The sequence below is a fragment of the Petaurus breviceps genome, unplaced genomic scaffold (genome assembly GCF_028583685.1).
Source record: "Petaurus breviceps papuanus isolate PSGF00001 unplaced genomic scaffold, PetGlider_PUasm1.0 470, whole genome shotgun sequence".
NCBI classification, from domain to species: domain Eukaryota; kingdom Metazoa; phylum Chordata; class Mammalia; order Diprotodontia; family Petauridae; genus Petaurus; species Petaurus breviceps.
Window position 1 is genome coordinate 2,082,406 of NW_027186350.1, and position 26,868 is coordinate 2,109,273.

The 26,868-nt window shown below is 38.2% G+C and overlaps 2 protein-coding genes and 1 long non-coding RNA gene across 5 annotated transcripts in view; 2 read left to right on the top strand and 1 right to left on the bottom strand.

Annotated features, from left to right (window-relative positions):
- The window catches only part of FERRY3 (FERRY endosomal RAB5 effector complex subunit 3), a 49,796-nt gene extending 31,616 nt beyond the window's left edge, over positions 1-18,180 (bottom strand). For 2 of the 3 annotated variants that reach the window (XM_069101477.1, XM_069101475.1), the window contains exons 1-6: positions 17,948-18,180; positions 15,167-15,381; positions 11,701-11,846; positions 9,492-9,673; positions 3,076-3,175; positions 2,865-2,986 (exon numbers count right to left, since the gene is read on the bottom strand). In XM_069101477.1, the coding sequence (XP_068957578.1) occupies positions 2,865-2,986; positions 3,076-3,175; positions 9,492-9,673; positions 11,701-11,846; positions 15,167-15,371 (755 nt within the window). In that variant the 5' untranslated portion in view covers positions 15,372-15,381; positions 17,948-18,180. The remainder of the gene's footprint in view (positions 1-2,864; positions 2,987-3,075; positions 3,176-9,491; positions 9,674-11,700; positions 11,847-15,166; positions 15,382-17,947) is intronic. The other variant, XM_069101476.1, reaches the window with a different exon arrangement.
- The window catches only part of LOC138171930 (uncharacterized), a 615,043-nt gene that overhangs the window by 223,701 nt on the left and 364,474 nt on the right, over positions 1-26,868 (top strand). The window lies entirely within an intron of this gene.
- RAD51AP1 (RAD51 associated protein 1) overlaps positions 18,300-26,868 on the top strand; it is a 29,633-nt gene continuing 21,064 nt past the window's right edge. Inside the window, exons 1-2 of the mRNA XM_069101478.1 lie at positions 18,300-18,448; positions 25,033-25,082. Coding sequence (XP_068957579.1) covers positions 18,432-18,448; positions 25,033-25,082 — 67 coding nt within the window. The 5' untranslated portion in view covers positions 18,300-18,431. The remainder of the gene's footprint in view (positions 18,449-25,032; positions 25,083-26,868) is intronic.

A 26,868-nucleotide genomic window follows, 5' to 3' on the forward strand; every position in this document is an offset into this window, starting at 1 on the left:
TTTTTCAGGAATGAAATGGTCTCGATTGCTTCTAAATTTCTTTCTAAATCTAAAATTCTGCCGTTTTTATTTCTGTGCCTGCTCTACTTTGGTAAAAAGGGAAGTATATTAATTTTTTCAAACTGGTTTAGGAAAAATAACAACCCTGAAGTGGCCGACTTACTAACTAGAAAAAGTTGCCTTTTACATAATACTCTTTTAATGGAAATGTTAGTTTTATAAAAGTAATCTGATTTTCGCTGAGTTTCTATAAATTCTAACCCATATTTAACAGGGGAAAAGGAAGTACTGGCAACTTGTTTCTCTCACTATTGTTTAAATATATATTACAACATTTAAATATGCTGTTTAAATATATTTTACAGGATGAATAAGCCTTTACCAAGAATAATAACAAAAGATCTTACTTATGTAGCATTTGAAGGTTTATTAAAAATCTGGAGAACAGATCCTAATGTCAAATGAAGATTACAAACCATAGAATTTGCATTTGAAAGAGAACTCAGAGATAATACAAGTTCTACTTTAAGTATGAAATCCTACTACAACATCACCAAAAAAAAGTGGTCATTTAGGTTGTTCTGGAAGCCCTCAAAGAACACTATCTTCTAAAGTGATCTCTTCCTACTTTTGGAAAATTCTAATTGTTGGGAAGTTTTTCTTTATATAAAGCTGGTTCTAATCTAAAGCCTTCCAGGATTAAGCAGAATGTAGTACTGTCTCCAACCTACTTAATCAGTGCCTTTGATTAGATGATTAAACATATTAAAGAATGGTTATAAAATGGCTAAATGTATAATAAATATATGCAACAGTTCCCCATAATACATATTTTTATAAAAATATATTTTAATTTATTTCATTAAATATCTCCCAATTACATTTTTTAAAACTTTTAACATTCATTTTTTACAATTTTGAGTTCCAAATTCTCTCCCCTTTGAATAAGTAAGCAATATGATATACACATCATAATATACTTTAAGATGAAATGATGTAATATGGTATTAATGGCCTTTTCAATTTAAATATCAATTTTTACTTTCTCTTTTTGGGCATTATTCAGAACTACTGTGACATTTAGGTAAAACAACTATATCTTTTCTAGTAGTATTAGGAAACAAGTAAAAGGTGCCATGGGCATGAAAATGCTCAAAAATATTCTAAATTAATCTGCAACAATAAGGTTGCTTTAATGATTATTACAATCATTTGTGAATGTCCTAAAACAATTAATAATATTAGAAAATGAATATACTCCAACATTGTTGACATCAGATGTATACATTTTATTACTCTTCCATCTCTTGATTTTTTTTTAATCTGGAAAAAGCTCACAAGTTGGAGGCAAGAACCTTAAGTGCATCTATCAAGTTACATACCTAAATGCAGATACAGTATCCATCACTGCTTTGGAGGTATGTAATTCCAATGTGAGCCATTACCAGACTGAGTGAGTCATTACCATTATTCAGAACACATATGGAGAGAATACAAAGTATATTTGACCAATTTATCTCTTGGGTCATGATGACACTAGTCTAAAAGCAGAAAGTAAGTGAATCTTGTAACCCTTTCCAACTAATCCTTATCAAGCACCCAATCATGATGCAAATATGGACCTTCTGTCAAAAGGAAGCACACTGATAATCATTCATAATGGGGTTCAACACCCTCAGAGGACTGACATTTAAAAATAGGAACCTCATAAAATACAATGCTAAGCCCAAAGGAATGAACATCATTTAGTTCATCTTAAAGCATATTAGAAATTAATTTTGAAGGGGTGGCTAGGTGGTGCAGTGAGTAAAGCACCAGCCCCGGAGTCGGGAGGACCCGAGTTGGGTTCCAGCCTCAGACACTTAACACCCAAACCCCCCCCCCCCCCACACACACAAAAGCCGTGTAACCTCAGGCAAGTTACTTAACCCCAATTGCACTCCAAAAGGCCAAAAAAAATTTTTTTTTGGATGAAATAGTACCTAAAAGGGAAAAATATTGTGACGGAATCCTCTTTAATCTCCCTATATGTGACAGTAGGTGTGCAATGCCTCACCCGTAAGGAAGACAGGCCCTGCCTCCCTGGTGCTCAATGATCTTTAAATAGGCAATGACATTTACATCTCAAAATAGCAACTCTCAGGGATGTCATTTCACTTCTAATCACTGACAAATGACCTGACTTTGTTCTGCATGGAAATATGAAAACATGGGTAAGAGGCCAATTTTAGAAGATAAAAATACCAAGCAGACAAAGGCTTTTAAGATTCAGATTAGAAATTATTTGTATACAAAGTGACTATATGAATTACAAGCATATAATTATCTCCAAGTGTATACAACATATCTGTACACAGAAACAAGACACTACTATATTGCATTTTAAGTAAACATCTAATTCAATGTATCTTAGCAGCTTAAAAAAAGTGAAAATAGCTTTGGCAGCTTGAAAAAATAGCTGAAGAGAAAAAAGTGTGGGGCCAAGAGGTGACACAGGGGCTATCATTTGTATTACAACTAGTCATATTTTAAACAATTTAGGGGCAAATCAATTTAAAAGGAAAAAGTGATATATGGAAGATGAGTGGGATTAAAGTTTATGGATTTAAAATGTTTTTGAAGATTTTTTCCAAGAAAAAGCAAACAATAACAATAACAACCAAAACCCCCTCCATACCACACAAATCAAACAAAAAATGTCAATAATCCAAAAGCTGCTAAAAAAGAAAAAAAAAATTATCTTGAAATTCCACCTCTAACTCAAGGATTTCTACAATCAAAAAGACATTTTCCCCTAAATGACTCAATCTATTTACTGGTTTAATTAACAACAATAAATGCTTAATGCTTCAGATTACTAATACCTGATGGATTTGTTGTTTGGATTTTTTAGGTCTTGGTGAAGTTTTATTACCCATTCCTGATATTCCTGTTTTTGGATGGCAGTCGACTGTTTTAGCTCACTGGTCCATTTATTCTCTAAGACCTAACAACAGTATCCAGAATAATTAATTTCATTTTAAAAAGAAACATAAAATGCAGTTATGTGAATGAAAGTCATTCTTTTTGACTCACCTGCTGAGATTCAAAATGTTGAGCAGCCAATGAATTTACGTCCTGATCTGTTAGTGACTTACCCAGTTCCTGCATTACTTTATCCATTTCTGCACCTTGCCTGAAGACAGGGAAGAACCCAAAATCAGATGAGGCAGCAAACCTTCTAGGCTGAGCCCTAGCACAGAAGACTTAGTTCCAATTTCTTACAGCTACACATGTACCTTAGCAGTTTCAATTGTTCTTGTTTGCCCATCCGCAAAATGAAGATACTTGTTATCCTCTTACATCCCAGGAAAGAAGAATTATTTTGTTAGAAAAACGCTTTTTGGATTTTGGGAGAAAGAGGTACAAAACTGATACTGATAATTCTCCTAGTTATCAGAAACTTTGCTTATGAGGGAGATTTACATCTGAAATTAGCATATGAGAGAAATTATTCAAATCAAATAACTTTTTACTAGAATTTCATTAGAGAATTCTTATTAACAAAAGCACAATACTTTTTTACATCTATAGATTTCTTGATGCATACACCCTGCAATCTATGTTCAAAATATATTTGTTATATGGGTTAAGCTGACTTTTTCACCATCAGTTAGATACAAGGGAATATGTAACCCAGAGGACTTCGATTCAAATGAGACACTTAACCTCCCTGAGCATCTCCATTCCTTTATTTCTAAAAAGCAGGGTATAGACTAGAAGACCTTTAAGGTTCTTTCCAGAACTGAGAATAAAGGCAAAAAACTGAAATCCAAAGGGGTAGAGGGTATGTTTTTCTCACTGCTACCCCTTGAAGGCCTGAAATACAAAAGAGAAAGATTACTCTGGGAAGAGACTAGCTGGCTAAGATGATGCTGTCTAAGAATGGGATTTGGACGTTGGGACCACAGCTTAAAAAAAGAGGAATGGGAAACTGAAGGCCTGAGATAAAGTACACTTAACAAAGACTGGTGGGAGTGTATTTGCCAGGGTTTGGCAAATTTAATCAAAGGGACTTTAAACTAAAAGAAATGGGAGGACATTACCTATGTATGATCCCCAAGCTAGCTATCAGAGAGAAGTTTCAATGAAGAAAAAGGACCAACTGAGGAATCCAGAAGTTTTTAGGAGATAAAAATAAAAAAAACATTCATTAGTAATATATACAGCCTCCAATATATACACAGAAATGATCAAAGTTTAGGCAATAAACAAATTTTTTAAAAACTGAAGGTCTAAAGCAACGAGGCAAATTTAATTTCACAGGTATCAGAGATTTGGGGGGATGAACCCCATGGCTACAGTATGGTTCTAGACAAATGTGTCTTAATGAAAAGAGATCAAAGGGGAGGAGTGAGGAGGAACTGTATATTTAAAAGATTAGCTAATGTGAGGAAATCCAGGAGCCCCAAAGAAATATATCTGGGTGAAAGTATCTAAAAATATCTTTACTAGACTTTTAGTGATACTTTCATCTTTCAAAAAGTGGAGGGACCAACAAGGGAAAATTCTATTCTGAATGTGATTCCCGCTAAAAAGTAAAAACCACTCAGTGGCATGAAAATGATGGGAATCCTGAAATAAAGTGACCACTCCATCTTAAGAATTTGGGATAGAAAAGAAGAAATCTGGGCACAGTTTCACATATACCACAGATTTAGGGAAAGCAGATTTCAAAGGGTTCAAAGGAAAGATTGTAGGAAAGATGAATGCTCAAGAATGAAATTCTGAAGACATAAGGAAAAACAAATACAGTAGAGAAGTAATTAATCAAATAACTTAAGACTGAAGTCAAGTAATAAAGAAAAACATTAACAGCTAACACCTATCTAGAGCTCTAAGGTTTGCAAAGTGCTTTACAAAATTATATCACTTTATCCTCACAACAACTCTGGAGATAGATACTATTATTATCATTACAATGTTACAGATGAGGAAACCGAGGCAGACGAGGTTAAGTGACATAATGAATATAAGAGTGGACCAGTTAGTATGCATGGGAAGCAGAAATCGAACCTAGACACACACACACACACACACACACACACACACACACCCCTATTGCACTTTCTAACAGTTCCAGTACCAATTACTTTCTACTTAGCTCTAACCCTCACACATTCCAAGGGCCTCCATTTCAGCCTGTACCTGAACACGAATCCCCTCTATAATATACCTGACATTCAGCTATCAAGAACAGTCTCCTTGAAGACTTTCAGTAACAGACAACTCACTCTTTCCTCTGACAGCCACTTCTGGACAGCTCCAACTGTTAGGGATAGTTCCCTACACTGAGCTGACATTTACCTTTCTGTCTCCTCCCTATTTCTCTTAGTTTTCCAAACCCCTGAAGTCATGCTACATCCTCATCATCCTCATCATCATCTATATAATGCTATAAGATCTGCAAAGCAAACATGTTATCTCGTTTAATCCTCACAACAATACTGTGAGATAAATGTCATTAGATCTTCATTTTATAGATGAGGAAACTGAGGCTGACATGGCCTCAGTGACTTGCCCAGGCCCACAACTAGTAAGCCTGTTTGATGCAGGATTCAGTGTCAGGACTCCTGCCTTCAGGTCTGCTTCCACAGAACAATCCTAGTCTCTCTTCCACATTGCAGACATCTCTTAATCTCCCAATGGTTTAGAACACAAATTGCAGAACAGTGCTAATGCGCACTGTTTCCTCACCTGGAATCCCTATGCTCACATGAACTCGCAGTTGTGGCCAAAAAAAAAATGTGAAAAAGGTTGCATTTGTTAAAGAGGTATGAATACTGACAGACAGATCTGGATGCTAAAATCACATGCGTGCACACAAATATACATGCTACATGTTCCCCCTGGTGGATGATAAATGTTGTTGCAGTTTTGAAAGTTTAAAGAGAATTACTGAAAACAAAACTTTTTTTAATATATTTTTTCCCTTTTTCTTTTTTTTTTGGAGGGGGGAAGGCAGGACAATTGGGGTTAAGGGACTTGCCCAAGGTCACACAGCTAGTAAGTTAAGTTAAGTGTCTGAGGCAGGATTTGAACTCAGGTCCTCCTAACTCCAGGGCCAGTGCTCTCTATTCACTGCCACCTAGCCGCCCTGAAAATAAAACTTTAATAGACAGAATTTAATTATTAAGATTTCCCAAAGCTTTCTTGCATATTTAAATGGAGGGTAGAAGTGCCAGTAGATGCACAGTGGTCTGGTGGGGAGTATATTTAAAAGGACAACCTAGAACAGTGGTGTCAAATTCAAAGAGAAATGGGGGTCACTAAACTGTACATGAGGCTGCATACTGACAATATTTTGTTGTAGTTTTATTTATTTTGTTAAATATTTCCCAAGTCCATTTTAATTTGGTTAAGGAGGCACTACAGGCTATTGAAGATTGTATGTCTGGCTGGCCATCAAGATCAGTGAGAATTTATTACTTTCATTTTAAGCACTAAATCTTTATCAATTTGACAGGTCAGGGTGGTTAACCCTAGTTTTGTGTAGTCCTTGAGGTAAACATGAAGAAAAAGGAGATGAAATTGATATTATGATTTAAAGCATTATTATATCTTTTTAAACATTTAAAACGAGAGGCAGTGGGGTATAATTGATAAGAGTCAGCCTTAGATTTGGGAAACCAGGGCTCAAGTCCTGTCCTTACATGTACTAAGTGTATGGCCATGGGTGATTCATTTAACTGCTCAGCACCCCAAACAACTAAGATAAGCTACAAAAAGAGTTGGTGACATACATTCAATATGGGGAGTTCCGACACTGACAATTCCTCATAGTGATGAAATCCTATGTCCAGTCCCAAACCAAGATACCTAAAGTGATATTAAAATGAATAAATGGAACTATTTGGAATGGTAAATGGATTGTTAAATTTTGAAAAATAAGAACACAGAAAAGTTATCATAGCTCTTTGTCCATGACAGTGTGGACTCTTGCAGTGCAAAGTCCTATACTGTTATAGAAAACAAGAAGTAATGTTGTGCCATGTCCTTACAGTATTTCCTTTGTAATTCTACATATTTTATTTTATGAATTTAAAAGGGGTCCATAGGTTTCATGAGACTGACAAAGAACTTGACACAAAAAAGGTTAAGCAGCCATGCTCTGTAGTATTTCATATGGTAATTTCATCCTCTTCCACAGGTTCAATTATCATCTCTCCGCAGCCTCTGACAGCACTGCTGAGACCTATTTATCCAGCTCTTCTGTCTCTCCTGACCAGTCTGGCAACACAAACTGCTTACCAGTATCTCAAAACAGACGCCCTGTGAGCATCTCAAACAAGCCACATCTAATAGAGAACTCATCATCTTTCCCCCAAGCCCTCCTCTCTTCCCAGTTTTCCTATCAATGCTGAAGAAAGGCCTCACCACCTTTGCAATCACTCAGGCTTACAACCCCACTATCACCTCTGACTCCTCACTAGCACTCACTTCACATATCCAGCCTGCTGCTGAGCCTTGTCATTTGTATCTGCCCCAAATCTCTCACAGGCATCCTTTTCTCTACACTCCCATTCCCTTCCATCATCCTAGAGCAGGCCCTCTTCACCTTAGAATAACAGCTACTGGTTGGTCTTCTTGCCTCAAGTCTCTCCATCATCCATTTAGTTTGCCAATGATGTTGCTAAAGCACAAGTCTGACCATGTCACCCTCTAGTCGGTAAACTCCAACGGCTCCCTATTACCTCCAGGATCAAATATAAAATCCTCTGGCTTCTAAAGTCTTTCACAAACTGGCCCCTTCTCACCTGTGATGCCTTGATCTTCCTCTCATGTGACTGGACCTTTTCACTGGCTGTCCTCAATGCCTGGAGATTCTTCCATTCTGTCTCTCGGCCTCCCTTGGCTCCTGTGAAGTCTCAGCTCACAGCTGACCCTCTACGATCACCTCCCATTGTTACATACAGTTCACATGTAAAGAGTTGTGGGCGTGCTGGCTTCCCCATTTGAGTGCAGACTCCAGGAGGGCAGGGACTAAGCTTTTGCCTTTCTTCGTATCCCAATTAGTTTTTTTTTAAGCAATCGGGGTTAAGTGACTTGCTCAAGGTGACACGGCCAGGTGTTTCTGGGTGGGTGCTAAGTGTCTGAGCCCGGGATGCGATCTCCAGGTCTTCTCAACACTGGAGCCGGTGCTCTTACTCGCTGAGCCACCTGGCCGCCCCTGTATCCCAATTATTGCACAATGGTTGATACATAGTAAGAGCTTAATAAATGTTTACTGACATTCTGCCAGCAAGCAGCAACTTGGATAACACCACCAGAAAAAGAGTAAAAACAGCAGTAGCTGTCTTGATGTTGCAGTCTTCATGAGGCCCCCTTTGCTCTGCTGTAAGATCGAGGGGTCAAGCATGAAGGAGTGGGCGTTATTTTGAAATGAAGCTGATTTTTGTGACGCTGACTACCAAAGGTTGTTATTGGTCAGGGGCAGGATTGTTGTGGGCCAGAAGATTAGTGGAATTGGGATAGCTTGCATTATTGCGGGCCCTCCCCTCTCATCCCCCCCCCACCCCCATACACAACCAACTGGTATGGTTGTGAGCCAAGAGGCTGTGGAACAGATCTAGGGTAGCATAAATTAACTTTGCCCCAGGTAGGTTGACCTGTGACCTAGTTGGTGGCCTTTTGGATGAAGAGTATATAAAGACACCTTTAGGGCTCTGAAGGGGGGGGGGGTCTTTTTTGGACTGTTTTAATCTCCTTGTGGAAGATGGTACAGATTCTGATTTTGTTATTATCAGGAGCTATAAGGGTAAAAATTCCCTCTACTGAGCCATATTGGCAACTTGTCTATAATTTATTGATTTATGACACTATGTGTCAGAGGCAAGACCTGAACCTGGGCCTTCCTGATCCCAAGGCTGGCCCTCTATCCACTATAACACACTCATTCTCATGACCTCAAAAATGGGAACACTTAGGGGAATTTAATTAATTTGGATCTGAATGCAAGTACAGATTAGAGAATAGTTTAAACATTTCCCATAGTTTAGTTCATGTGACCACATTCCTAAAAAAGGTCAGGGAAAACAATGCAATAATCCTGGCAGTTTTCTTGTTTAAGTTCGCCGTCCTTAGAAACTTTGAAATCTGGTGAAGCTGATGTGCACCAGCTGACAAGTACGGGGCAAAAACTTCTGCTGAGGTGAGAATATGGGGCAGGCTGTAATTTCTTTCCCCTCCCTTCTGCTTAAACTAAGGATAGAGAAGCTTAAAATGCAATCATTAATGGCATATTTGAGAAAAACTACATAACTCTACATGGACCTACAACATTAATTTCAACAACGGATTTGAAATGACCCAGGAAATTATATGCATTTATAAGAAGGAAGATTTTTCTTATTTACTGCTTCAATTTTCCAAAAGTTTATAAAACCCTCTCCTGGACAAGTACATCTAACTATATACAATATGACAACTAATCATAATAAAAGATGAAATACCTTTCTCGTAACTTTTTCAGCTCCACATCTCTTTCCCCGATAAGTTCTGAGATACTGACAAAGTAATTGTGCTCCAAATTTAAGAGAGTTTCAGAGGCAGGGGAATGGATTAGGTCATGGTAGACATCTGCAAAATCTTCATCCCAGCTTGGCTCTTCAGGTCTTGCATGCTCTAATGTTGTCTACAAGATAAAACAGACAGGAGAAATCATATGGAATGTTTCCTTTTAAAATATAATGCTGCAATTATACAAAAAGCTTCTTTCCTCTCTATCATGTGGTTCTTGTCCCAGTTTTCCCACAAGTCTTCTTGTAAGCACATTGTGATACAAATGTACTCTTTAGATTTTCTGTCTATTCTTTCAGTCTTGATATATAACCAGTCTACTTCCCTTTCCATTCATATATGTCCTTGATACTTATTTCCTTGAAAACAGCCCCTATCAGGCCACATCTGAAAAATTGTGTTTACATTGTAGGAAAACATGAGGTAGTCAGAGATGGGCTATCAGGATAGCGAGGGGACTGGAAACCACATCATGTTCTTCTTAGCCTTAGAAAGCAGAGCTAAGTAGAAGTTACAAGAACAACATTTCGATTTCTATCAATTAGGGCTCACTCTCTGCAAAGTGGCCCACACTGATTCCAGAGACACTGGAAGTCAAGCAGAGACTGGATGCACATTGGCCAGGCAGGATGCGTTGATAAATGGGGATTTATCTACACTGGGGGAGAATGCACACAACACATTAGAAAGCTTAGTCTGCATCGTTAACAACTTTTTCTCTTTTACTTTCTAAGTCTAGACAAACAACAAAACAATAGATCAAGTGCTGGTTGGTGGATGTCCATTTCTGGTGTCAGGGCTCACACTGACAACTGACCAGTCTCTCCAGAGCTGGCGCTGGCATGAGACAGCTCTCTCCAGCACACTGTGGTGCTCAGGCATGGGTTGGACTGGTGGCCTTTGATTCTGTGAACCAGGCCAACATCAATAACAACAAATGGCAAGAGGGTAAACTGTACAAAGATAACTGAGGGACAAAACTTTACTCAGGATTAAAACGGGATTAAGAGAAACCAGACCCAGATAAGGCTTGTCAGGTTAATTTAATTTCCGCACTGAAACAAATCCTCAGTCTGCTACACCCTAGTCCAAGCGTTGGGAGTCTGTGGTCTCCAGGCCACATGCAGCCCTCTAGGTCCTCTAGTGGGGCCCTTTGACTGAATCCAAACTTCACAGAACAAATCCCCTTAATAAAAGGATTAGCTCTGTAAAACTTGGAATGACACTCAAGGACCTAGAAGGCCACATGTGGCTGTAAGATCAAAGGCTTCCAACCCCTGTGGCCTAGCCCCTCTTTATTTATACTAATTTATATGAATGCAAAAATATTAGATAAAATATTAGCAAAGAGGTTACAGCAATATATCTTTAAATTATTTGCTATGAATATGCTAAAATCCAAGTTTTGTCAGGTGTGAATGAAACTACCCTGATTAATGAGACAACTGGTGTTACTTTGATGATCCTTAATTTCTCTATTTTTTTTTTTAGTAATTGTACCACAATCACATACATTTTTTTCTGCAAAGATTTTTGTGACATTTTTACTAAGTGGGGAAGTTATATCAATAAATTTCACTGCCTTAATTATTCAACAATAAGAATGCCTACTCTGTCTATTTTTATTGTAAAAATAGGTATAATTGCACCTTATGCAGCAGAAGTGCTCTTAAAAAGTAAAAATTATATTTATAATTTGTATCATAGTCTAAATGTATTCAGGGAGCTCACTAAGTAATCTATGAATTCTTCCATAAGGCAAGTAATCATCTTAAAAGATTACTGGTTCTACAAATCCATATTTACATATATAAGGTTATCTTGAGGTAGAATACACCTAGGGAGCATGGAATAATGGAAAGAACATTGGACCCAGAAGTCAGGAACCTTGGGTTCAAACATAGCTCTGGAATTTACTAGTTGTTTGACTGTGGACAAGTCATTTAAGATTTCTGAGCCTCGGTTTCCTCATCTGTAAAATGGGGATAACAGAATTTGTACTACTTCTTCCCAAAGCAGTTGTGAGCAAAGTGCTTTGTAAACCTTAAAGTCCTATAAAATATGTACCATTTACTCATAAGACCAGTAAAAATAAATAAATAAGGGAAGGGAGGGTAATTACAGACTGCCCCATGTTCTCACCTCAGCATAAGATTTTGCCCATGCACTTGTCAGCTGGTGCACATCCACTTCACCAGATTTCAAAGCTTCTAGTGCAGCCTCAGCTTCTCTATCATAATCTCTTAGAGATTCTTCCTTTATAAACTGGCTCAGAGATTCTTTTAAGTCTGTGGCAGGAAAAACACAAATCAACATCAATTAAACTCCCACAGATCAATTAATCAGTTACTAAGTACCTATTACTTAGAGGCATTACATCAGGCAACAAGACACAAAGACAAACAGGAACCAGGCCTGGCCCTCAAGGAGATGGGGGTGGGGGGGTGCAGAAGAAAATCTGTACATAAAGAGATCAAGTTAAAAACATTTTAGAAGATGTTCCTTCAATTTTCAAATTCTAATCTTATGTACCTTAATACAGCATATTACTAAACAGCTAAAACAACTGAAGGAATCAATTTAACCCTGAGTTCTTAATCTTTTTAGATTAAGAAACTCTATGACAGTGTCACTCCCTCTCTTCTCCCTGCCACCCTCTTCTGTGCAGGTCTCTGTGACCCTCCTCCACCCTGGTGCTCCTGTCTGATGGAGTTGCTCATTCTGTCTCCTTGTCTGGATCTTTGCATGTCATGCCCACTCACCACTGATTTTGCCCAGAGCCCGGTCTTGGGCCCTTTTCTCTTCTTCCTCTATAGTATTTTTCCTGGTGATCTCATCAGTTCTTATGGGTTCAATTTATCATCTCTTTGCTGATGATTATCAAATCTATCTATTCAGCTTAACTTTTCTTTCACCTAAACCTTCCCCTCTTCTTAACTTCCATATTAGTGACAACTGTACTCCAATCCTCAGTCACCCAAGTCTCATAATTAAAATGACTAGGTATCATCCTCAACTCATTATCTTCTCTTATCACCCCCAACTTCCCAACCCCATAAAATCTGTTGCCAAGTCCTGTTGATTTTATCTTCATCTTTTTTGAATACACTCCCTTCTCTCCTGTGATACTTCGACCACCCTGGTGCAGGCCCTCATCACATCCTTAGAACCGCAATTGCAATAGCCTGCTGGTCACAGGTCTCCCTGTACTAATCCATCCTCCACTCATCGGTCAAAGTGATCTCCCTAAAGTGCAGGTCTGACCATATCAATGCTCAATAAACTCCAGTGGTTCACTACCACCTGAAGATCAAAGATAAAATCCCATCTGGTGTCCAAAGCCCTTTATGATCTAACCTCTTCTTAGTTTTCCAGTCTTCTCCTCTTTTACTCACCCTCACGTACCCTTCCCAATCCCCAAACCCCTTAAGGATAGTACCTTCTTTTTATTATCTCCAATTTATCCTGTATATGTCTTATCTGTACATCAATGTCTGCATGTTGATTTCCCTAACAGACTGTGGGCTCCTTCAGAGCCAAGTCTATCTTCTGCACTTCTTTGTATCTCCCTTCCCCAATTAATGTTTTAAAATGATAAAAAATAAAAATAAAAAAAAGATCACAAGAGAAACCAATCATATTAGGAAATTTGTTATCAAAATTCTAAAAAAAAGTGATGAATCCCAGGTTAAGAAGCCCTGATTTAAACAATGTAACAAATGTTCTATTATTTTAAGTAACTCTATGTATTTAACGAAAAAGGAAAAATCTACCTATTCTTTTTAGATTACAGCATAACTCTGATATTCAATAATTGCTAACAGTAATAATAATTCTCCTGTTGTTAGCTATATTGTCATAAATCCCAAAAGGAAAGCTTCCTAAGAATTGGGTAGGTGTGGGAAAATTTCAGTACCCAGTGGAAATGTATATGGAAACATTTTGTTTCTTACATGACTTTAGAAAATTCAGTTATACTCAGAATTAGAATGATTATTAAAATATACCAACTTGAAAGCAAACCTTAAAATGCTATATTAATATGTTATAGTTTAAAAGATTCTACTCTCCTAAGTCTAGTAACAAACTACATATTCTCTTTAATGCTTTGTCATCTGTAGGACATGTATAAGGTTCCCTTTATTTTTGTTTGCAGAAGGTAAGTGTGTCAGGGTAAGGGATACAATCATACCTCTCATTTCATCAGTGTGGCAGCCAGGTGGTGCAGTGATTAGAGCACCAGGCAAGAAAGGCCTGAATTCAAAACTGGCCTAACACTTATTTATCTGTGTGACCCTGGGCAAGTCATGCAACCTGTTTGCCTCAGTTTCTTCATCTATATAATGGAGCTACATCATGAGGATCAAATGAGATGATAACTGTAAAGTGCTCAGCAGAGTCTGGCACGCAGAGAAAGCGCTATATAAATGTTAGTTATGAGGATGAACTCCTGTCATAGAAATGTCCTCTCCCTATGCAGACTGCCAACTGCTACCTGATGGGTTTAGAAAGTTTTCTGTGGCACTGAGAAGTTAAGGGACTTCTTCACAGTCCCACAGCAGATGTGAGATGCAGGCCAAGAACCCAGGTCTTTCTTATGCCATGACTGGTCTTCTGTCCACTATCTGATGCTGCCTTAGGTAAGGAAGACTAAGTCATACTGGAAAAGTACTGATATGCAGAGGTTAGGTCTCTAATTTTCCTAGAGTTTCTTAGGTAATAATGATAACTGACCTTTTATAGGACAATTCAAAGAGTAAAATGTTCCACAGCACTACTATTAGTGATAGGCAAACTGTCTTCCAGATCCAGGCTACAAACTACATCCAGAAAAGTACCAATCCAGACACCCCTTGCCCTTCCGACTCTGTATTATACCTACCAAAGGAGAAACTCATATATCTCTGGAGAGGGAGGAGAAAGTTATGGGGAGAGGTCTATAAAGATTATATGGTTTATAGTCTATGCATATTTTTAAAGTTTTTTGTCCACATTTTGACTGGTCAGGAATGTAGCTACTATTTACTGTACTGATATCATTAAGCATAAGGCCCTTTGAAATGTTAGCTTCCATAATGTCGTGTTTGGAGAATTAATTAAGAAAGCTAGATGCTTCTAAATGCCTTTACCGATTCAGGAAACTTTAAATTGGAGTGAATAAATGACTTAGCATGCAAATTCTGAAAGGTTGTGAAAGTCTATTTTAAAGTTAAATTTATTCAGCTGAAAGACCTCCTGACTCTGTTATCCTGGCATACAACATAACTGGAAGGCAAAGTTCTCTGGTACTTCTGCAGTTTTACTCAGGTACTGTTTGACTAGATAGCTTCTAAGGTGGTAGCCAGTTCTAGATCTATGATCCTAAGACCAAAATACAAAATTATTGTATGACATTCCACAGATATTTTGTGAAAATAATTGGTGGGAATCAGAAAGTTCTTTTTATACCTATAATGCTACTATTTTCATAGAAGGAAGTGTTAGCAGTTTTACCAACAATACCTTTTTAAAACTTTTGACTATTTCTAGCAAAACTCCACTCTTTTCAGAATATGTAATTAGGCATGCCCAAGAAGCAGAGTATTCAAATAATCAAAATCATTCTCACCACTTTCTATGAAGCAAGGTAAATTGTGGAGAAGCATCAGACGTCCATGCAAATTACTTGGGTTCTCTTGAATAGGAAATTTCAGGGGCACTGTAAGTTCAAAGCACTGGTTTCCGACATTGAATTTATACACAAATTCTCTTTCTCGGACACAGAATTTCTCTTGGTTTGCTTTCATCTTATCTGGTAGCAGAGTAGCCGTCATCTAGATTATCCTATATTAAAAATAACATATCATAATGGATATTTTATCAAGTAGAGTTGCTCTTCTGAGTGGTACTACTTCAATTAAAGGTCTTTCTGCCACTGTTGACTTGTTAAATGCATGGTGCAGTGCTGGATGCAGTCAGAAGACTTGGTCAAATAGATTCTGTCACTTACTACTTGTCTGACCTTAGGCAAAGTCAATCACTCTGGGGGGCAGTTTCAAAACCTCAGCTATAAAATGAGGAAGGTAGACTAGATGACGTCAAAGGACCCTTCTATCTCTAAATTCATGATCCTGTGACAACTTATTTTTCTTATGTCTTCAACTTCTCAAGATTAAACATACACATAAATAGTAAGTGATTGCAGTTGTTTGCCTTTTTCTTGATACACTCATTTGTGAAAAGGAAAATTTGAAAGCTGGAACCACAGGAGAATGTTCCTGAATGATTTAGAGAAGAAATAAGAATTACGAAAGCAGAATTTATTGTCAGAAAAATTTTAATCCACAGTAGCAAAACTCACCAAAGAAACAAAAGGATCCCAATCCAAGATTTTCCTAACTCCAAAGGCCAGTGCTATTTTCTCTACTCCCTGCATTCTCTGTATGATTAGACTATTCTTCATTCCTCTAGCATGCAGAGGAAGTGAAATTTATATTTAACATACAGTCAACTGAGTGCTCATTAGCATTCTTGGTTCTCTGGTGAGATAAAATGAAATAAGCAAAGTCCTTGTCCTTGGATAACATTATATTCTATTCAAGAAAACTAAATGAATTTATGACAAATACTTAAGAAAATAAAGAAAAGAACCAAAAAAGTATACAACTATTCCAACTCTAATAAAATGTACATATGTTTGCAATGGTTTTCTAAGGGTAGATAGAGTTCAAATGAGGACCAAACAGCTAACATTTGTCCATTGAGTGCAGTCTCACATTAAGTTGGCCTCCTGAACATGGCCTGTACATTAACATCATTTATATCTTAGTTCAAACTATGTGAATTATAATACCTTTTCTTCATCTACTAAAATCTTATTCAAACTTTACTTTCTCTAAGCTTTCCCTTTTTAGAGACTATATTCTTCTTGAAATACACACATTTTCCCCATTACATTTCTGGAGCATTATTTTGCTGTATGCCCCTATTCTAAGCTCCCTGAGGCCAGGTATTCATTTGCCTTATTCAAACTTAGTTTCTACTCAAAATCCTATTATTTAAGTATCATCATCAATGACTATCTGTCAAATTAAGATAGTAAACAAGGAAAGGAAGAAAGTCTCTGCTCTCAAGAAGCTTTTATCTTTGAGGAGCTCAATGAAACCTACTAAAAATATTTATGAAAGATCATATCACAGATAAGAAAATACAAACTGGGTACAGTGCAAAGAATTCTGGTGTTGGAGGATGTGGGTTCATAGAATCATAGCTCTGGAACTGAAAGGATTCTCAGAGATCTTCATCTATGACAACTACTTGTTTTACAGTTGAGGAAACTGAGAGGAGGGAGGATAAATGACTTGCCCAAGGTTACACTGACAGTAAACACTAGAGGTAGAATTTGAACACAGATCTTTTGATTCCTGGTGGTTGACTGGAATTTTAAGTGTGACTTTGGGCAAATCACTCCTTGGGTCTAAGTTTCTCAATCTGAAAAATGAGAAGGGGGTTAGAATGGATGGCTTCTTAAGTGCCTTCCAGATGTACATATATGATTCTATGAGCACACGCAATGAAGGATTGATTGGAGTAAAGACCTGGAAAGCAAAAGCATTCCTTCAGAGAAAATGGTTTAGCGCAAAGACCATTGGATATGGCCTCAGAGGACACGAATATGAATCCTTGCAGTTATTTGTCTGACATTTCCTCTCTCTGGGCCTCAGTTTCCTTTCTGTAAAATGAGGGTGGGTGCAGCTAGGTGGCACAGTTAGTATAGCACAGGTCCTGGAGTCTGGAGAACAAGAGTTCAAATTCGACCTAAAACACTTAACACGTACTAGCTGTGTGACCCTGGGCAAGTCACTTAACTCCAACTGCCCTGCCTTCCCCCTCCAAAAACACCAAAAAAACAACCAAAAAAGGAGCTGAATTAGGTGATCTCTAAAGTCCTCTTCAGTTCTAAATCCAAACTAGGGCTCATTGGGTAAATATTTTTATATCCTGGTCACAATAACTTTATAAATTACAAACCCTTCTGGTCCGGGTTCCACTGGTTCTTTGGCTCCCCTGTCCCTTTTCCAATTGGTTCCATATGAAATCAAATTTTAAAAAAAATCGGTTTGGGGATCTGCAGTTAGCAAATTAGTGTGGTTCCTCCAGTTTTTATTCAAACTTTGCTTTGGGGTGGGGGGCTGGACTCTGGGGAGCTCTGGCTTGGGTCCTTCGTGGACCTCGGGGCTGTAAAGGGAAAGAGGAAGGAGAGGAGAGAAAGGGAGGTGGGTGAGGCGGCGCGGTGGATAGAGAGATGGGGTCGAAAAGGAGGGCTCTCCGTGGGGGGGCGAGGAGGCTAACAAACTCCCCAGTGCTGCGGGACTCCCATCACAGGCCCTTGACAAGCCCCGCACCTCACCTGCTTTCTCCCCTATCTGAGCTAGGAGTGGGCAGCTCACCTCTCAGAACCGATCAGCTGACATGCAGGGCGCCGCGGTCTCTGCTGATCCACCACCGCAGATTCACTTTTCCCTTTCTTCAACCTTAGCGAAAGAACTACTTGACGCAGCCTCCTAGGCTTTTTATTTTCCATCGTATGTCCATGTTTGATTTGGAAATATTGTTCCTTTACTGCCTTTTTTTCCCTTCTAAGCCAGCACGGGGGTGGGGATGGGAGGAAGAGAATAAATAAATGGCGAATGTGAAGCTTAGAAATAGAAGACTGAGAGCGCCTCGGGCCGCGGCGGAACTGGGGCTCACCTTCCGGGTTTCGAGTTCCGGGGTGGGCGGAGCTCCCGCGCGTTTGATCTTGGGCGGGAGCTGTTGCTGTGGCCGAGTAGGCTCCGGCCTCTGGAGGCTCTGAGGTGCTCGGCTCCCTGACCGGCCTCGGGCAGCCTGCGGCCATGCCGAGGCCCGTGCGGTGAGTAGCGAACTGATATTGGGGAGCAGGGGAGGACGAGTTTAAAAAGAGGAGGGAGACGGAAAAAGACAGAGGGCTGGAGGTTGTGATGGGTAATGTCCCAGAAATGAGAGTGAGGGGAGAGGACTAGACATGGAGAGGAGAAAGGCTCCTGTCATATGACCCACAAAATAATAATAGTCATAATAGCCTTTGTATAGTGTTTTAAGACTTGCAAAGCGCTTTACGAATGTTAGCTTGTTAGAGTATTTGTCACAATTATTTATTTCTTTAAAACTTTTTTCAATGAAAGCATTTTCTTTGTGTCTCACCTACAAATCATTGGGAAAAAAAAGAAACCAAATAGGCCTAGTCAAGAGAAACATTCCTGTTGGTCCGGCCTAAACATGCTCATTTGTACTTTTATTAAATACACCCACACACGTGTCTCCTTCTGCATTGTCAGTCTGTCACTTCTCTGTCATGAGGCGGGTAGCCTACTTCATCACTGGGCCCTGGTAATTGATGAATTAGAGTTCTTCAGTCTTTCAAAGGCGCTTGTCCTACTTGGTGCTGTTATTGTCTCTGTCGTCTCTCTGCGTCAGTTCATACAAATCTTCCCAGGTTTCTCTGAAGCTGCCCCTCTACAGCACCGTAGTGTTGCATCGAGTGTGTCTCTTTGTGCTTGGGTATCATACTTTGTTCAGCCATTCCTCAGTTGATAGGCAACCTTCTCCCCACCCCCCTTAATTTCCAGTTCTTTGTCACTACAAAAAGAGCTGCTACAAAAATTTTTGTCCATGTGGGTCCTTGTCCTCCTTTTATGATCTTTTGGGATATAATCCTAGTAGTGGTAGCCCTAGGTCACAGGGTATTAGCAAATTTTGGAGCGTATATATTCTGGATTACTTTCCAGAATGGCCAGATCAATTCACAGCCTCACCCAGAGTGAAAAATTATTCCTAAAGCACTTTAAAGCTTTTCAGATAATTTCTTCCACAATAATCCTTATTTTTTTTTACAAAGGAGAAAACAGACCTGGAGTGGTGAAGTGTTTTGCCTAGTCACACAGTGAAAAAGGGTTAATGCTGAGACTGTGACTCAGGTCTGTGACTTCAGTTCTGCTGCTTTGGCTGGAGGATTCTTCATGCCCTGTTTTGAGTGTCCGCTTCATCCTGGAACAGCTGCCAAAGTGACTTTCCCAAAGTGCATACCTGACCATGTCTTCTCCCTCACCCAGTGAATTCCAGTAGCTGTCTCTTACCTCCAAGATCAAATCTAAACTCTTATATTTCTCTTTTAAAGGTCTTCACAACCTGGCCAATTTCTACCTTTCCAGTCTTCTTTACCTTCTATTTATGTAGTTTAAGTTCAGCTATACTAACTCATTTGCTGGTTCCCCACATCACACTCCTTTCTCTCAACTTCAGGCATTTGCAGTGGTGGTCCTCCAGGCCTAGAATGCTCTCCTATCTTCCTTGGGTTTCTTCAAGATTGAACTCAAAGCCTACCTTCCTCCAGAGATCTTCCCTATTCTCTCCCTCTCCCTCCCCTCCCTAGCCGCTACTGTTGTTCTTAAGAGATTATTTTCCATTTATAATGTATTATAGTTATTTGCAAGCTCTCTCTTCTATTGGAAGGTGAGCTCCTTAAAGGTTAAGTTTCCCTTTTTATCTCTAGTGCCTTGTTGAGGGCCTGACTAGTAGTAATAACTTGTTGACTGACTGACTTGGTCTTCCTTATTCCTTATTTATCCTTTTTCCCACCCCCATTTTTTTTTCCTCTCCTAACTCACAGGTACACAAAATAAAACACACATTTATTAAGCACTTGCTGTGTTACATGGGAACTCTGGAGTCCGGAAAATTTGCATTCAAATACTGCCTCTGTCTGGCACATTATAGTAGTTTGACGTTAGAATTTTCATAATCTTTTATTGTGCCCCAGGCAAATCTATAGAACACTGTTAAAAACTAATAATCAACATTGTTGGTGGGAGTTTGTCTACCAGGAGCTCCTTATAGGGAAGAAATAACACCTTCTAATATAATCTTTTAATATATATATATATATATATATATATTATTTTTTTTTTTTAAAGCAGTTGGGGTTAAGTAACTTGCTCAAGGTTACACGGCCAATTATTTTTTGTTTGGGAGCCAAGTATCTGAGGCCGGAACTGATCCTGGGTCTCCCGGACGCTGGGGCCAGCACTCTTACTCTCTGCACTACCTGGCCACCCCAATATATATTTTTCTAATGTATTCTGCTCTAACCTTCTATTATATTAGTAGTTTAAAGTTTATTTGCTTTGTTGTTGAATAAATTAGACTCTTCTAATATATTCAATTATGCATATTCTAACATGTTTAATACATAATGCTAGATGTTTTGGGAACTCACTTTCATGTACTTTTTTTTTTTTGGAGGGGGGAAGGCAGGGCAATTGGCGTTAAGCGACTTGCCCAAGGTCACATGGCTAGTGTTAAGTGTCTGAGGCTGTGGTTTGAACTCAGGTCTTCCTGGCTCCAGGACCAGTGCTCTATTCGCTGCACCACCTAGCTGCCTCTTGTACTTTTTCTTTTTTTAACCCTGGGTAGCAGCCAGAAAATAGCAAGAAGAAGCTGTTTATAAGTGGCAAAAAATTACTATTAAGAAATCTTTTCTAGTTTCTTAGAGGAAAGAGGACTGAAGAGTCTTAGCATTTTTTTTTAAAGATACATTGTATATTACTAATCTATGTTCAGTATTTATTGTGGGGAGATAGGAAGGAAAAGGAGATATAGCTCTTTGGCCCAAGTAGTTTGCTGCCTAATGGGGGAGCTAAGATGTTTAGGTTAGATTTAAGAACACACACCAGAAACCTATAAACATCCTAACAACAACTCCAGCTATGCAAAATAGTCTACTCTTGATTATATGTATGTCAAATTGTGTTGAATTCTTCATCCCAGGTTTATTTCCCCCCATTGCCCTTAGTTTTAAGATGAAACTAAATTATACTAAATTTAATAACATTATATTTAAGAAAAATATAATTAGGAGTATAAATCTTTTGGTAAAATGAATATTATACATCCCAAATTATTGCTTTTCCTAATTCAGTTATAATTGAATTTTTGGATTACCTACTGTTGATATGTAAAATTGAAGATTCATTAGTTGTAATTCTGCACATTTTACATACTAAATTTCTGAGTTTAATGCTTTATGCTCTGTATAAACATTTTGACTGTGTCTGGGTCCTAGTGCAAGAATAATTTTGAATTAATTTGTATTTACAAAGACTCAAATATACTTTTATTTGCTGAAGGTCTATAATGACCTTACTTTAAAGAAAGAAGCCATTAGTATTATGGATAGAAATATAAATGAAAATATAATTCATGGTTTTGTGATTTATTCTTTTCACTTTCTGGAGGTGACCTTTAGGTATATTTAAGTGATCATGATTTTCCATTGTGATTGGAGTCAGTGGCAGAGAAATACCAGATGAACTCCCATATACTTGATTTAAAAATAAAATTCCTTTAAAAAAATATATTCTGAACTTACACACACCCAAAAGACATTTCCATATATATATAGCAGAATGCAAAAAGAGGATTCTCTATGAAATTTAATATCCATTTCATAATGCTTTTTTTTTTTAAGTATTCATTCTACATTTTGACCTGGGAGCTCTGGAATTTGGCTACAATATTCCTAGGAGTTTTCTTTTTGGGATCTTTTTCAAGAGGTGATTGGTGAATTCTTTCAATTTCTATTTTGTCCTCTGGTTCTAAAACATCAGGGCAATTTTCCTTGAGAATTTCTTGAAGGATTTCTAGGTTCTTTTTTTGCTCATGGCTTTCAGGTAGCCCTATAACTTTTAAATTAACTCTCCTGGATCTTTTTTCTAGGACAGTGACTTTTCCAATGAGATATTTCACATTGCTTTCTATTTTTTCATTTGTTTGGATCTGTTTAATAATATCTTGATTTCTCATAAAATCATTAGCTTCCATTTGCTCCAGTCTAATTTTGAAGGAATTATTCTCTTCAGTGAGGTTTTGAAATTCCTTTTCCATCTGGCAAAGTTGGCTTTTTAAGGCATTCTTCTGCTCATAAGCTTTTTGGGCCTCTTTTGCCATTTGAATTAGTATTTTTTTAAGGTATTATTTTCTTCAGTCAGATTCTTGACTCTCTTTTCATGATTTTCTTGCATCATTCTCATTTCTCTTCCCAATTTTTTCTCCACTTCTCTTATTTGATTTTCAAAATCCTTCTTGAGCTCCTTCATGGCCTGTAACCAATTCATATTTTTCTTGGAGGCTTTTGATGCAGGGGTTCTGAGTTCATTGTCTTGCTCCCATTCCATGCTTTTTGTCCCCAAACTAGGTTTCTGTGGTCTGTTTGTGCTTCCTCTGCTTGTTCAGTTGCTTGTCAGTTACTTGACATTTGCGCTTTTTGGCACAGTAGAACTCTGCTTCCAGAGAGGAGAGCTTTGTCCCAAATCGATGGGGTTTTTGCAAATGTTGTCAGAGGTCTGAGGAAGGCACCCTCTCTATCGACACCACACTGGCAAACTGGTGTTTCTCACCCCAATACCACCACCCAAGATAGCAACCTATATCCAAGCAGGTCAAAGCAAGAGGGATTACCCTCTGAATGGTCGCTTGGTCCCCCTATGATCTGTAGGCCAGGAGCTCTTGAGGCAGCCACATGGTAGATGCTGCAGTGTCAGCCTGATGCCTCCCCCACCTCTTGCCCTGGGGGCCCTTCCTTTTCAACAGAGTTCTGGACTGACCTTTTACTTTCTTTTGGGTGGTTCTGTGTTGGAAAGTCTGGAAACCACCATAGGTGCTGGTGATTCACCCTCCTGAAGTCTGCTGGGGCTGCCTTGGGGCCAAAACCGCTGGGCTCATGTGGGACTCTTCTTGGTTCCCACCGTGCTGCAATGAAACCTTCCTGTCAGTCTGCCAGACTGCCTTCAGCGGGAGATTTGTTTCTCTCTGCCACTCTGTGGGTTCTGTAGCTCTAAGATTTGTTTAGAGTCATATTTTATAGGTATTTGAGGTGGTTGTGGGGGGAAGTCACAGAATTTCCTCTTCTACTCCACCATCTTGGTTCCACCCAAAATGTAGTGTTTCCATACGTCCATACATATACATATGTATATACATATGTGTATATACATATAGATTATATATGTATATACATGTTTTATACACACACACGTACACACCCCACTTTAAATAATGTTTTTAAAGGAGTCTAATGGTTCTTAAATTTTTTTCCTTGATCTGTTTTTTAGGTCAGTTTTTAATATCAGATAAGTCCAATTCTAATTTTTTTTAGTCTTCATTTTGTTTTTCTATTTTTTGATGTCTCATGGATTTATTGATTTCTGTTGGGGTTTTTCTAGCTTTCAGGAAGTTTGTTACTTAGGTAAGAATGACCACTTTGTCTTCTGAACTATTCATTCTCCCTCCTTTTTTTTTTCCTTCAGATATTTTACTCAATTTTTTAGCTCATTTCATTTCTTATAGGTGATCCTTGTAGAAAATCCATTTCCCCTTAAGTATCTGCAGTTGTTACATAGTCATTGTTTCCTTTAGGAGAAATTTTAAATTGTAACAGTTTTTGTCACTAGTTGATGTCTTCTTTGGTTTCATCTCCAGCTTTAATTCCTGAGTTGGAGATTTGTGCCAGAGCCCTTGGCTTTTGAGTGAGTTGGTTGTCCCTTTAGTCCAGGGTCCTCTCTGCTGTCTCAGATCAAGGTGCTAGAGGCCTCATAGCCCAAGGCTGCCTTTGCAGGCTGGGTCTGAGTGCTGCTGCCCTTTGCTACTCCCTGGCACTTCCAAGAGTCCTACTCTGGACTTTCTGGACACCCTTTATATTTCTTTTAAACATCTCCCTGGCAGTCTGATTATGCTGGGAGCCTAACTTGAGTGGGCAGACCCCCTTTCCAATTGCCTTCAGGCTTCTGACTAATCTCTTGGGTTAGAAGAAGTAGAAGACACTTATGTGCATTCTAAATCATAAGAACAACTCCCTATTAATGGAACACTTAAAAATCTTTATTGAAAGCAAAGAGTTATTTTGTAGTGTAAATAAATATATTTTAATTTATCTTTTAAAATTTGAACATATGTATTGGATTTTCTTAACAAAGGTAACAGTGCAATACACAAGGTTTGGGAAAGAAAGTATACATTTATCTTTAGATTGTAACATTAGATTAACATATGATTCCTTGGAAATGACAGTAAAGGTAGATTCACTTAAGTTAAAATCAGTTTGAACTACCGAAAGTAAAATTGCCTTTCACTATAAAGTTTGTAATCACCAGCAGGCAGTTAACCCTTGGGACTTTAGTTTTTATGTAATTAAGTAATTGATAATTTCCCTAACTAATGAGACTAAAAAATACTTTTTAAATTTGAAATTAGGAATTTTTCAGAGGACTTGTACAGTGCTTGAAACATAGTTAAGTGCCTAATAAATGCTTATTGACTAGATGCCTTAATAACATTTCATTTGAAAAAGAAATGTATTTAAACTGTTCTCTAGAGGAGAAAATAAAAATTTATGTAACTGAAAAATATTTGTGTCTACATTAGGAATAAGAAACCAGTCAATTACTCACAGTCTTTGGATTCAGACTATGATGGTAAGTACAGCTTCATATTTTTATATTGAGAGTTGCAAGTTACCATTTTTCCTCAGTATTTGTAGAATGTACATGCTCTGTATTGTAATCCCTTATGCTATCATTAGATAAACCTAGCATGAAAGTTTATAAAACATTTCATCACAGCATTCTTGAGAACTACATGATAAAGGTATTATTATATCTTTTTTTTTTTTTTAACAGATTAGGAATTTGCCTACAGTCTAATTAAGTGGCAGGACTGGAATATGAATCCAAATTTTCCGATTTTTCACATCAGAGCTCTTTCTGCTATACTGCAATCTTCAACTAGGATAATTATTAGATAGAAGTTATGCATTTGTCAAATTGGTTAAGTTGTAACATGGACAAAGCCACATTGTAAGTGGCTCTTTTGGTTCTATTTAGGGTAAGATGCTTTTTCCAAGCTGAAGTATCTTACTCTAAAGATAGGAAGTGTTTTATAGTTCTGAGTGATCATTTTTCATTCACCCAGATTCAAAGCTAATAACTTGACTTGGTTAAGTATCTGGATAATCCATCTTCTGAACTAAATTGGTAAGGATATGTTAAGGGCTTGCAGTGTGCTGACTACTGTGGAATGGATCAGAGAAAAATAAGGTATATGATCCAAGGCTTCAAAGAGCCTTTTAATCTGTTTTAAGACATCAGACTAATACATACTAAACACTTGAAAAAATATATAGCATTATGTAATTAAGTGCTAACATTACAAGTATTATAGGAATTGTTCAAAAGGAAGCAGTTATCCGAGACCTGAGGACTGGTAGAATAGATTAGAAAAAGAGGGGCCTTGTCAAGATGGGGAGATGAATTAGGAAGCTGTTTCAGTGCTGAGGCAAGAGATATCGAGGCTCTGAGCTAGGATTATGGTGTTGATAGGAGAAGGACACAAGAGATCTGGAAACAGAACAGATACAACTTGTCAAGTAACTAGATGTGGGGGGATGGAAAATGAAGGGTCAAAGAAAGTTGAAGTTTCATTTCTGTGTGACTAAGAGAATGGTGGTCCTATTTGATAAAATAAAATGTTATGAGGAGAATTAAATTTTTGATTAAAGTTGAGGTTGGTTTTAGGTATGTTAAATTTGAAGTACCATAGGGACATGCAGGTTGAGAAATATAGTAATCACGATTGGCTATGTTTACCTGGAGTTTGGGAGAGAGGTCAGATAAAGAGACTGAATCTAAGATCAATATGTCTCAACAATGTGATAGAACAGCCAAAAAGGCAAATGGCAACCTTAGTATGCACTAAGGGAAGCATATTGTACAGACTAGAAAGGGCATAATGCATTTGTCCTTTGCGCTAGGCAGCCTAATCAGATCACATCTGATTTCTTGTGTTTAGTTCTAGACATCCATGACTTATTAGGAAATAATTAAGAAAGAAAAGCTGGAAAGTGCCTAGAGGAGGGCAAGGCAACCATGGCAATAATAGCTGACATTTACCTAACTCCATAAAGTTTGCAAAGTGCTTAACATGCATTTTCTCATGTAAGCCTCAGCAACAACCCTGTGAGAGACACTATTGATAGTATTTCTTTTTTTGCTTTTAGAGGGCAGTTGGGGTTAAGTGACTTGCCCAAAGTCACACGGCTAGTTTTTGTGTTAAGTGTCTGAGGCCAGATTTAAACTCAGGTCCTCCTGACTCCAGGGCCGGTGCTGTATTCACTGTGCCACCTAGCCGCCCCTATTGATAGTATTTCTGTTTTACAGAGGAGGAAACTGAGAACCAGGAAAGTTAAGTGACTTGCCTCAGTTA